Raw genomic sequence first — 12,838 nt, 5'->3', positions numbered from 1 at the left:
AGTCTTACCTGTACAGTCTCCTTTTCTTCTATGCTGCAATAAGTAGGTTACACACTGTTTCCACCTCTAGCTGAAACAAACAAAAACATTAAGACAAAGAAAGGTGTTATGAATATCTGTGGAGGAGTTAGACATGAATTCTACATGCTTATTCACTTTATGTGAATAAGCAGGTAGAATATTTATGTCTAACTTCACTCAACAGGCCTCCTCCATGACTAAAGGATTTCCTAAGAAGTACACAGCCCTGATGTCTTAGGACTTAGTAATATAAACTGTGGTAATATGAAAAAAAAAAAAACTTTTTATAATTAAGAAAGTTAAAAAAATATAAAATTTATATCTGCAAACAAACAATAGTTATTTACAGTTCATGATAATAAGTCTTTTGACATTAGCTTTTAGTTGAGTATGCCACTAATAATAAAGAGTGGTGACCAGAAATTTACATCTAGATTGTACAATTTCTCAATTTAATAGTTTAAGGCTCCTAAATATGAGGCATTTTTCATTTTCAGCTTATAATTAAAGGAACAACATTAACTTCGTAATTTTTCTCATTGAGTTTTGATATTCTTTAAGTGATCTGTAAGAGTTCCTTTAAAAACTGATGTCCATGTCAGTAAAATGAAGAAATCTATTCGATTAAGAATCCAGTAGGCAAGGTGAATTCAGAGTACAAAAAGGATACATTTTCCTTATGTTGTCCCTTTCTTTCAAGAATGATCATACTTTCTCTTTGTAGAAAAAAAACTTTATTTGTTGAAGAAAGTACCTGCAGAAATACTTGAGAAGTAGGTTGCTTAAGGTTTGAAAATTTCCTTAAGTAAAACAATTATTCTTCCTTTGAACTATGTACACGATGAATGGACATTATGTAAACTAATACATGACACTATCAAATGTAAACCATACTCTCTTAAATAGATTCTGATTCTTTGGAATTTAAAAGATTAACTAACCAAGTTTAAATAATATGAAGAACATAATAAATATTTCTCTCAATTTCAAGAATCTTCATGGCAAGTATTGAGGAATATTTACACAGCTGAACTTCAGTGGCCACAAAAAATTATCATTCCAGGCTTCACTTTTAAAAACTCTCTTTTCTCACTCATAACTCTCTGATTGTCTGCTCCCCACATTCGTTGTTACGAAAACATTTCAGATGCCAATGGCACATGTAGCACTATCAATGATGATACAATGGAAATGTAAATGACATTGCAATTTGAAATCGTAGCATAAAGAAGACTGACACAACAAAGTAAGATGATATATTGAATAACGAGTACAATTTAAGATAAATAACAACACCTTTTAACAATAACAGAGGAATATCACATCAGTATAGCAATTCTGCCAACTTGAGAGACAATTAACAGAATTACTATAAGCGTTGGGTCAGTAACCTTCATAAAAACATTTCAGAATTATCATTAAAGGTAAGTACATTTAAAGATTTGACAATTTAACAGACCTAATAGAGCAAGTGTTATTAATGGTCTGAAAGTTCAGTCAGACCGAAAGTATTTTTTTTTTTTTTTTTTTTTCCCACAGGCAAACAGTGAAAGGTTGCTCAATGAAACATTGAGGCAAGAAACTACATAGTTCTTATAGATATACAAATATTTAGAATGGAATATTCTGCAACACCACCATCTCAAACCAGGTAAATTGCCATTAATGGCCTCCACAGCATGTCAAGAGTTAAGATAGATAACAAAAGGAAATTGCAAAGGCACTCTTCAGTGAGCTGAATTGAGAGACAGTTAACAGAATTGGTATAAATGTAGAGTCAACAACCTTCATAAAAACACTTCATAGATGAGTTAGCATGGCTACATAGCTTCTTGTAAGCCAAAACTGTCTGTTATTAATACATATGACTACTTACCCTGGTTCAGAGAATGTAACCATTGAACATTACAGCAGGGGTAGAATGTGATGTTGAGTGATGAAGCATGGTTCAAGCATCAGATGAGTGCACCTGTGGTGGTGGTGGTGGTGGTGGTGGCAGTGTGATTGGTTTCGACTTGGTCTACTGGTTGATATTAGTGGAACTGTCTGTTTTGATATTCTGAACAATTCTGTTTCACCTGAATTCTAGCCATTCTTTGGAGGAAGGAGGGCATATTTTTATCAGCATGTCAATTTAAATTCTTAATGTTGAAAATATGAAAACATTGGAGTGCATTCATAACTGTTTTTGATTCCACTGTTTCTCAGTGTCTCACTGTATCATGAGTACAGTGTTTCTCACTGTATCATGAGTACAGTGAAGTCATTTTGATAACCAAGATAAATCTTGAAATGTTTTCTCATGCTTTCATTTCTAATGATATTGATGTCTGTGTGCAAACTATAGCCGTTGTACCATTAAATTCTTAGTTCTCTGCCAGTGAAGATTCCTTTTTTGTTTTTTCCTCATATATCTGATTTTCTGTAATGAATATAATTGTGTGTATGTTATTAATAACTATATTAAATGAAATTAATAAAATTACATTATGAATAAGAATGCAATTAACTGTGTATGTTCTACAGATTGATTCAAATCAACTGATTTCTTATTATCATCAGTAAACATGACACATTATTTCTTATTGAAGAGTAAGGGTTTGTTGCTGTATTCATTACTATATAGTTAATATTATGTTTTGTTGTAAAAATTGAACATTTTAAATATTTAGATGGTCAACACCTGAAGAATGGATTCAATTTACAAAAGAGAATATTGTTCTTGCACGTAATGAGATAGGGGCATCCATAAGCTTAATCAATACTGTTGACAATCTTCTACGAGATGCAGCCAAGGATACGAGACATCAAGCTGATACTGTAGAGTTTGCATTTGCTAGAAGAGTTGCTGAATCACAAGATGCATTTTTTAGACTAAAACAGCACTTACAATTGGTGAGAAACTTTATTATGCAGTTAGTGTCAGTTCTTTAAGTAACTGTTATTCGATCTTATTATTATTCGATATTCTCAATCTTTTTGTTGTTAGTAAAAATACAGTGAACTCCATTATAACACATTCCCACTTATACTTTTTTAGTGTTCATTTCTTCTAGTCTTGCAGTTAGGTCTGTGAAGTGCAATGTAATTTTTAACATTATAGTGCTTCCTTTTAAAATGCTTTGCTGCTATATGGTTTTTTTTTTTTTTTTTTTTTTTTAAGTTCCAAGAGGAATAAATCTGGATATAACTATCTTTCCTGAGTTTTGGTTTTGGGAAAAATAGAGATAGACTAAACTCCAGTTTGCTCTTCATAGAAATCATTTCTGGTGTTAAGTGACATTTGTTTATTTAATGTTTAACTTGAATTTTTGTAAAGTAGAAAGATGGCTCTGTACAACTTTACAACTGAGTCTTCCCATTTATTGGTGCAATCACATTTTTTTTATGTTAATATTTATACAATATTAACATAATAATATTTATACAATAATTCTTTAGATATGTTCTGTCAAGAAGCAATAACATGTCTATACAGTAATACCCAAGATATCTGTACTTTAAATAAATATTTTAAAAAAATTTTCATCCTTTTTTTTAAACGCATGCAAAGAAAGGGTGAAGGTACTAAAAAACAAGCATAGTGCATTTTGTATTCCTGTTTTAAACTTGTATATAAAGCATTACTTCATAACATTAAAAAAATAATAATAAATAAAAGTTGAAAAATCAATGTTATCTACGAAATTTTTATGAAAAATAGCCTCCCAATTGGGTCTATTTTTCATCAAAATAGCCTCCTATAATCTCACCTATAATGCTTATAGTTAGAGCTTGAATTTAATTTGGGGGGGGGGGGAAATCAAGCCCTCAGCACCATTTGAGCATCAGGCAATGCAGTGGCAACTCCCAAAGCAGAATGTGCTCATCCCATCGCAGCTAATTGTCAGTGACTATTGTCAGGAAAACAGGAAATATATTGTGCAAAAAAGGATAGGTGGAATAGGACCAGGGTATGTCTGTCAGGGAAAAAAGTTGATAACATTGTAGAGGCAGATATCTTATAAGGGTACAAAAATTGATATTATTTCACATATTGGTACTAATGATATTAAGAGTAGATCAGTGCACCTGCTTAATAAGTACAGAGCAGTGTTGAAAAAAAGTCATTAGTTAGGGTTAAATTTGAAATTTTTTGCAATTCTGCCCAGAAATGATAGGAGGGATTATATGATGAGAGCATTGTCAATCAGTTCAGCCTTGGAGAGGTTGTGCAAAGCTCGTGGGATGAAATTTTTTCTCAGTGTGGTCTGTTCTTGTTAACAGGAGAGATTGCTTCTATAGGAACAGAATAAACTTAAATTAAAAGGATGCAAGAATATTTGCTGATGCTATCAAGGCTGATGCTATTAGGTGGGTTAGAAAACTGCTAATGTGGGAACAAGTAAATACATGACCTGTATTATACTTGCAGGTACACCAATGCCTGGAGCATAGCAAATAAATTTGATGAATTTTAAGTGCTGATCAAGACATCAATGCAGACATTGTTGGGATATCAGAGACATGGTGATACTCATATAAGGAATGGTGAATTTGAATATGGGGAGTACAATGTATAGGCACTCCTCAACTTACATACTTAGCCAGTTTTTTTTTTTTTTTTTCATGTACCTTTTGTACGTAAATGAAAAACTCTCTAAGTCTTTTGTATATAAGTCCAACTTTGGTCTTGTAGATACGAAATACATGTACAGCACAGTATAACGCACTGAGATTAACCCCAACAAACTTCATGTACAGCATTTTATGATTTGTAACATTAGCATTAGTAGAGGCATTTGATGCAAGAAAGCAAGCTTATGCAGCATCATTCCACTTCACCCCTCTGTTCGTTCAAAATACCTGTCCAGCTGAGCCTTAAACTTATTTAGGCTATCAACCTCCACCACAAGGGATGGCAGTCTGTTCCACCAACCAACCACCCGCTGGCTAAAGGCAAATTTCCGCACGTCTATCCTACATCTGTCTTTCCTCAATTTGAATTTATGCCCTCTCAGGTGATTTTTCTGAGCTAGAGGAAGAATCCCATCAGCATTGAGCATGCTTAAACCATTCAAGGCTTTATACACCTCTATCAGATCACCTCGCTGGTGCCTAGTCTCCAGACACTGTAATTTGCAAAACTTAAGCCTTTCTTCGTAAGAGCACCCCTTTGTTCCATTCACTAGTCTCGTTGCCCTTCTCTGTACTCGTTCCAGCAGCTCTACATCCTTCTTGAAATGAGGCCTCCAGACCTGTATACAGTACTCTAGGTGTGGCCTGACCATTGCCTTATACAATGGAATAATCACCTCCTTATCCCTGCTGGAAAAATTCCTGTATATCATTGACAATACTCCATGAGCTACTCTTCAGCCCGTCTGCACTGCTCAGAGAACTTCATATCTGCCTGCACAACCACCCCCAAGTCCCTTTCATTCTCTACCACTGTCTGTGTAGTACAACAGAGTTGATACGTTGCTCTGGGGTTGCTGTTTCCCATGTGTAGTACTTTACATTTGTCAATGTTAAACTTCATTTGCCACCTCTCAGCCCATCTGCTCAACCTTTCCAGATCCTGTTGCAGCAGCATAGTGCCAGTAGTGTCCTTGACAACCCTGCCAACCTTTGTATCATCTGCAAACTTGGACATTAAGCTTGATATACCATCATCAATATCATCAAAGAGGTGTATAAAGCCTTGAATGGTTTGAACATGCTCAATGCTGATGGGATTCTTCCTCTAGCTCAGAAAAATCACCTGAGAGGGCATAAATTCAAATTGAGGAAAGACAGATGTAGGATAGACGTGCGGAAATTTGCCTTTAGCCAGCGGGTGGTTGGTTGGTGGAACAGACGTCCATCCCTTGTGGTGGAGGTTGATAGCCTAAATAAGTTTAAGGCTCAGCTGGACAGGTATTTTGAACAAACAGAGGGGTGAAGTGGAAGTGGGTTTTTTTTTTTTTTTGGCTGATGCTGCATAAGCTTGCTTTCTTGCATCAAATGCCTCTACTAATGCTAATATCCTCTTCTGTTTTAAATCCATTATTATCATTTTTGATCCTTAGTTATGGTCCACTCATCTAAGATTTTTAACTAAATGTTGATATTGCTAATTTATTTTTTCCCCCATATCTTCCTGAAATCCTTCCCAAGGTTTTTGTTTAGCCTCTTTCTCATACATTTTAGCCCTTTGCACTTTTTTTTTTATATTCCAATAAGGGTTTATTAGATTTATTTGTCAAAATTTGTTTTTATATTTGTTATTTTCTTTAACTATTTCTAACTTCTTGAATCTACCATGGTGTTCCGAATTTCATTTTTAAATTGTTCAGTATGAGACAGTGGTCATTTTCATTCCCCCCCAAATATTCTATATACCCAATATAATACCTAATACTAGAAAAATTCCTGAATATCACTGACAAGACACCATGAGCTACTTTGGCAGCCTGTCTTCACTGCTTAGAAAACTTCATATTTGACTGCACCATTACCAACAGGTCTTTTTCATTCTCCACTCCCCTGAGTGTAGTACCACACAGTTTGGACACTTCTCTGGGGTTACTGCTATCCATATGCAGTATGTTGCATTTGTCAATATTAAATTTCTCAGCCTATCTGCCCAACTATTCTAGATCCAGTTGGAGTAGCACACTGTTATTAACAATCCTGCCAACCTTAGTATCATCTGCAAACTTCGATACTAAGCCTGATATACCTTCATCAATATATAATTGATAAAAATACAAAACAACAGTGGGCTCAACACCGAACCCTGGGGGACTCCATTAATATCATTAGTCCATGAAGAGCAGTGTCCATTGAAAACCAGTCTTTTCCCACTCAAACATCCATCCATTCTTTCACAACAGTAACTTGCCCTCAGTGCCATACTGTTCCAATTTGTACAGTAGTTTTACATGTGCAACAATATCAAAAGCTTTCCTAAAATCCAATTATATGATATCAAAATAATTTTTTGCATCCAGTTCCTTTGTGATTACATAAGTATCCAATCAAACTGGTCAGACAAGACTTCCCCTTAAATCCATGCTGTGTCTGAACTATAACTGCAGTCTTGTCGAGATGATCCTGCAGTGCTTCTTTAACCAGTGCCTCCATTAATTTCCCTGGAACAGAATTTAAACTAACAGGTCTGTAATTACTCTTGTCAACCTTTGTGAATTTGGGACACATTTGCACATCTCCAGTCCATGGGACCTCCCCTGAATCCAAGGAAGCTGTCATAAATATAGCTAAGGGTTTGCTTACTTCCTTTGCTGCCTTCTTTAATATAACTGAATAGATCTCTTCCACCCCAGGTGCTTTTTCATGTTTAACTTCAACAATTTCTCCTCTACTTTGTTCTCAGTTATTACAAAATCATTTAGCTCCCTGCAAGAGTTTGATAAACTTCTGGAATTTCCCTCCCTGAATCTCTTCATGTGGAAATGTAGAAGCAAAATACTCAATCACCCTTCCTTCTAGAGTTTACATAAGTAAAGAATTCTTTGTTGTTTTTCTTTGCATATTTTTCCAAGAATTTCTAGTAGTCTGCCTTCGCCTGCCTAACCTCCTTTGTGACTTGATTACAGACCAGCTTATATCTACCATAGGCTTCTGTGTCACCTGATAGTTTATATTTCACAATAATAAACTCGTACACCAACCATTTAAATTGAATTAAGAAATTAATTTTAACACTAAAATAAAATATAGTACAAATAATCTATTTACAATAAATATACAACTTAAAATGGATTAAAATAAATATATAAAACATTTAAAATATATGATAAAAGCGCTAAAACTAGACTGTAGCTTTCGGAAGCATCCACTTCCTTTCTCAACGGTGAATTAAAACTTACACAACACATCCTTAAATAGCAGGCTCACGGCACTTCTACACATGGTTCGACCGGCATATGGGCGGTACTCCCATGCGTATTAGAACTGGAAGTGGCTCGGGATCATGGAAAGCAAAACCATTCATCTGTACTAAGGACCACAGCCTCAAAGAGGGGATGCATACCCCTGTCTCTGTAATGGTATTATTGTCTGATTAACAGATTCGCAAGCTCTCGAGCCACTTGCGGTTCCAGAAGCCATGCACCCAGTCAATGGATGAATGGTTTTGCTTTCCGCACTCTCGAGCCACTTCCGGTTCTAATACGCATGGGAGTACCGCCCATGCGCCGGTCGAACCATGTGTAGAAGTGCTGTGAGCCTGCTATTTAAGGATGTGTTGTGTAAGTTTTAATTCACTGTTGAGAAAGGAAGTGGATGCTTCCAAAAGCTAGTCTAGTTTTAGCACTTTTATCATATATTTTAAATGTTTTATATATCTATTTTAATCCATTTTAAGTTGTATATTTATTGTAAATAGATTATTTGTACTATATTTTATTTTACAGTATTAAAATTAATTTTCTTAATTCAATTTAAACAGTTGGTGTACGAATTTATTATTGTGACACAGGTTTTCCCAACCTCAGAGGCCTGTTTCAAGATAATAGTTTATATGCATCCCATGCAGTTTTCTCCTCTGCCACGAGTCTCCTTAGTAAATCTGACCTCCATATAGGCCTAAACCTTGAACAATATTTTTAGTTGGCAAGATAAGCCTAGTAGTTGCCAAGATTAATTCTTTGAATGCTTCCCATTTAAAATTTGCATTAGTAACATCATCAGTTGGTCCCACTGTATACATTTCAAAAACTATCTGAGACCACTGTAGTCACCTTTACGAAAGCAAAAACCCTTCCCTTTATCCCTGATGGTATTTAAATCTTTGAGTAAATGCCACATCAGCACACGTAATTATTGCCACCTAGTGATTCCTTTATCTGCAGATTCTTAATGCATGAAGAATCACTGCTCATAATCAGATCAAGACTTTTACTGCCTATGGTTGCTCCCTCTGCTGTAGAAAACAATCTTCCAATAAATTCACAAAAGCCTTGCTAGTGTGTGGGTGACCAACCCACAAGTTCCAGTCAATATCTGAGAAGTTAAAATTCCACATTATAATACAATCTGATTTACTGGCCCACTCTGTCTGTGTACAGCTGTTCATTGTACTCATCAGAGTCATTAGGCCTATAACAACTCCTACTTTCAATTTTGCTTTCCCAGTGCTTGTGTCACGCCAAACTGACTCAATATTGCACAGTCCATCCATGTCAACTGGATGCACTTGCTTAGATTTTATGTTTTAACAACAGCATAACCCCCTCCTCCTTTCCTATCCTGTCTATCCTTTCTGTAGACATTGTGCTCCCCAAATTCAAATCCTGCATTCCTTATATCTGTGTGACACCATGTCTCTGATATGCCAACAATATCTGGCATTGATATTTTGACCAGCACCTCAAATTGATCAAATTTATTTACATTGGTGTAAATAAATTTGATTTATTCCTAGCATTGGTGTAAATGCAAATATACATGCACCTTTTCTTAATCTTAGTAACACTAACACAGCCCATGTAATGTATTTACTTGTTTCATAATGACTCCCAGCAGGGATAAGGAGGTGATTTTTCCCTTGTATAAGGCAATCGTTAAGCCAAATTTGGGTACAGTATACAGGACTGGAGGCCTAATTTTAGGAAGGGTGTAGAGCTGCTGGAACGAGTACAGAGAAGGGTAATGAGATTGGTGAATGGAACAAAGGGTTGCTGTTTCGCTTAAGTTCTGCAATCACCATAACAAAAGTTGCCTTTTGCGATGGTGATATTGGAAAGACAGCTGTCACTGAAGAAGTGGTGAGAAAATATCATGAAACGTTTGACTCCATTGTGTATATATTTTCAATTTGGAAATTAACATAATTATACCAGCATAGGTAGGTTTGAGTGCTTTTTTTTATCTTCACCAACCCCCAAAAATGACATGGTTAAATTGTCTGCCAACAGGATCATGTTGTCAATCTTCTCAGACCTTAAAGATATCATCCTTACAGATTGCCTCTCAAAAGGCAACAACATCAGAGGGGAGTACTACAGGAACCTTCTGGAAAAATTGAGAAAGGCTATAGAGTTAAAGATATGTGGGAAGCCATCCAAAGGTATCCACCTCTTAGTTGACAATGCTCCTGCTCTCACATTGAACTTTTCAATCAGATGTGGTTTTGAAGGTCTGCAGCACCCACCTTACCTTATTCTCGCGATCTCACCTTCAAAGATTGTTAGTCTGAAGTTATTCTAAGTTTATTATTTTCTGAGAATAACAGATTCTTGGCTCATTCTTCCCCCTAGATGAAGAAATCATTATGCGTTCCATATCTGACTAATAAAGAGGTAATTAATAAACCAGAACTCCTCATTTTGAGGAGTTCTCTTCAAGCATCTGAAAGAGCCTTTCCCCAGGTGGGAAAACATGGCTCTAGAAGGTAGCTAAATAGAAAAGAATGAAATTGCCAGCCAAGTTTCAAATCCCTAACTCAAATATTTCTGGGTGAGGGTAAATATTTTCTGATTGTCCCTCATACTCCATACTTGGACATACCCACTGTGGTGGGATTTCAGTAGTAGATTAGTACCGGCTGGGTAAAGTACCTGCCTGGCAACCCAAAGGTCGTGGGTTCGAATCCCGCCTTGGGCTTGGAACAGAGTAAATGAAAAAACTTTGGGAGGTGCATTATGGCCACAGAAGCCGATGTGCCAACAACTAACAAAAAAAAAAGAAGTAGATTAGTTTTTCTGAAATCCCACTGACAAGTGGGATTAAACAGCTTACATAAACTCATTACAAAATAATTTAAGCTGCAGCTAAGTCCATATACTTAATATCTCACTTTTTTAGCACAAAGCCATGGAAAATAACAGATTCTCAGCTCAAAAAAGCTCTTCCCCAAGTGCTGTACTAGAACCCACTAGTAAGAAGGGTTACCCCAGAGAGCAGAAGTCAACCCCCCCCCCCCACACACTGAAATCTAAATTCAGAAATATCATGGGTGAATTTATTTGGCTACATGAGGATTATGGGTAATCTCATGGAAACAGAGCAAATTCATTTAGCAAAGAGAACTTGAAGTAGAAACACAGGTATGTTTATCAATTTATTTTTGTTTGCTAGTTGGCTATTAATAGATTTAAATTATATTGAATTAAGTTAGTTAACTAGTATTAATTAATACTGAGCCAGTCATTTTTGTACTTAATGCATAACACTTTGTACTAGCATTGTACTCACAAAATATCTCTGCAATATTCAATTTATATTGGTTCCATTTTTGCAATTGTTTACCAGTTAATGAGGCCATTTACTTGATTTACAAAAATCAGTTCAAGATGTCAATAAAAATAGTCTTCCATTGTAGTTAAGTGCTTTCATTCCTTGAGATTATGGTCTCAAATAGTATGTTATGGATCCAAATTATAAGGGGTGAGGGGTTCAAAAAAGTTTGTGACTTGATTATGAAAAGGTAGTAGTACAATGTTAAAATATTTTGTACTTAATGCATAACACTTCAAATAGTAACCTATTGAGTTTCAAGCAGTAATATCTTTCATGCAATAACTTTTTTTTTTTTTTTTTTTTAAATTATAGGTCCTGAAGTCAACAAAGTTGCATGAATGAGGAAAGATGGACAAAATCTGTCACCATACAGTCATCCAATATTTAGAAAAAAAGGGACTAATACTAAAGAGATTCATGAGGACATAGTTGCAGCATTGTGGAGGATGCCCCTTCCTATTCTGTGGTTAAGAAATGGGCAGCAAAATTTGAAAGAGGGGAGAAAGCTTGGAAGATGACTCACACTGCGGGAAGACCTGAAATGCCCATCACTCCAGAAGTTGACAATGTGCATGATCTCTGGTGATGATGAATGATCGACGAGTGACAGTTCTGTACATTGCCGGCATCTCATCTGAATATATGTACCACGTAACAACAGAGGTTCTTGCTATGAAAAAAGTGTCTACACAATGTGTTCCAATGTTGTTGACAGCAGGTCAGAAATGTGCAAGATTTGTCAAGTCAAGTGAACATTTGCATCATTTTCAAACAGATCCAGCAGATTTCCTTGCAAGGTTTGTGACCATGGATGAGACATGACTCCATCACTTCTGGCCAGAGACAAAGGAGCAATCCACAAAACAGCACTTCTCCCCTTCTAAGAAAGCCAAGTTGATTCCTTCTGCGGTGGCAGCTGATGGCCTTGAGTATTTTTGGAATGCTGATGGAGTGTTGCTAGTGGATTACCTTCAGAAAGGCCAGACAGTCACGGGAATATTATGCAGGCATTGCGAGGCATTTGCTTGAAAACATCAAAGACAAACACCAAGGGAAAACACAGTAAAGGAGTCTTGTTCCACCAGGACAATGTGCCTATTCACAATTTGTCATTGCTATGGCTGCACTGCATGAGTGCAGCTTTGAAATCTTGGACCATCCCCCATATTCATTAAATCTGGCACCATAGAACTTTCACCTATTTTCTAATTTGAAAAAATACCTGGCTGACATCAATTTTCCCACTGACAAATTCCTGGAGGCCCAAGAGAAAACTTTTTCTTTACAGCTGGAGTCAACACATTGCAGCAGGATGGCAAAAGTGTATTGACTCTAAAGGGAACTATGTTGAAAAGTAACATATTACCAAACATCTCTCTCTCTCTCTCTCTCTCTCTCTCTCTCTCTCTCTCTCTCTCTCTCTCTCTCTCTCTCGTGTATATTTTTTTAATGAACTTGTAGCTTATGAATGTTAATTATTTATATTTCTCATTTATATTTGAAATGTGTTTTTCAGTGTTAATACAAATAATACCCTGACTGGCCACTTTATTAGGTACATTGCCCTTTTCATGAGATAGTGTTCCTTCAG

The 12,838-nt window shown here is 36.0% G+C and overlaps 1 protein-coding gene across 3 annotated transcripts in view; it reads left to right on the top strand.

Annotated features, from left to right (window-relative positions):
* Positions 1-12,838, top strand: part of LOC150083297 (tektin-4-like) — a 164,659-nt gene that overhangs the window by 135,490 nt on the left and 16,331 nt on the right. For all 3 annotated transcript variants that reach the window (XM_090377956.1, XM_090377957.1, XM_090377955.1), the window contains exon 6: positions 2,694-2,916. In XM_090377956.1, the coding sequence (XP_090234082.1) occupies positions 2,694-2,916 (223 nt within the window). The remainder of the gene's footprint in view (positions 1-2,693; positions 2,917-12,838) is intronic.

The sequence above is a fragment of the Mastigoproctus giganteus genome, chromosome 7, assembly GCF_048544385.1.
Source record: "Mastigoproctus giganteus isolate SK-2022 chromosome 7, ASM4854438v1, whole genome shotgun sequence".
Lineage (NCBI taxonomy): Eukaryota > Metazoa > Arthropoda > Arachnida > Uropygi > Thelyphonidae > Mastigoproctus > Mastigoproctus giganteus.
Note: the sequence above shows the minus strand (reverse complement) of the source record. Positions and strands in the feature narration are given on the sequence as shown.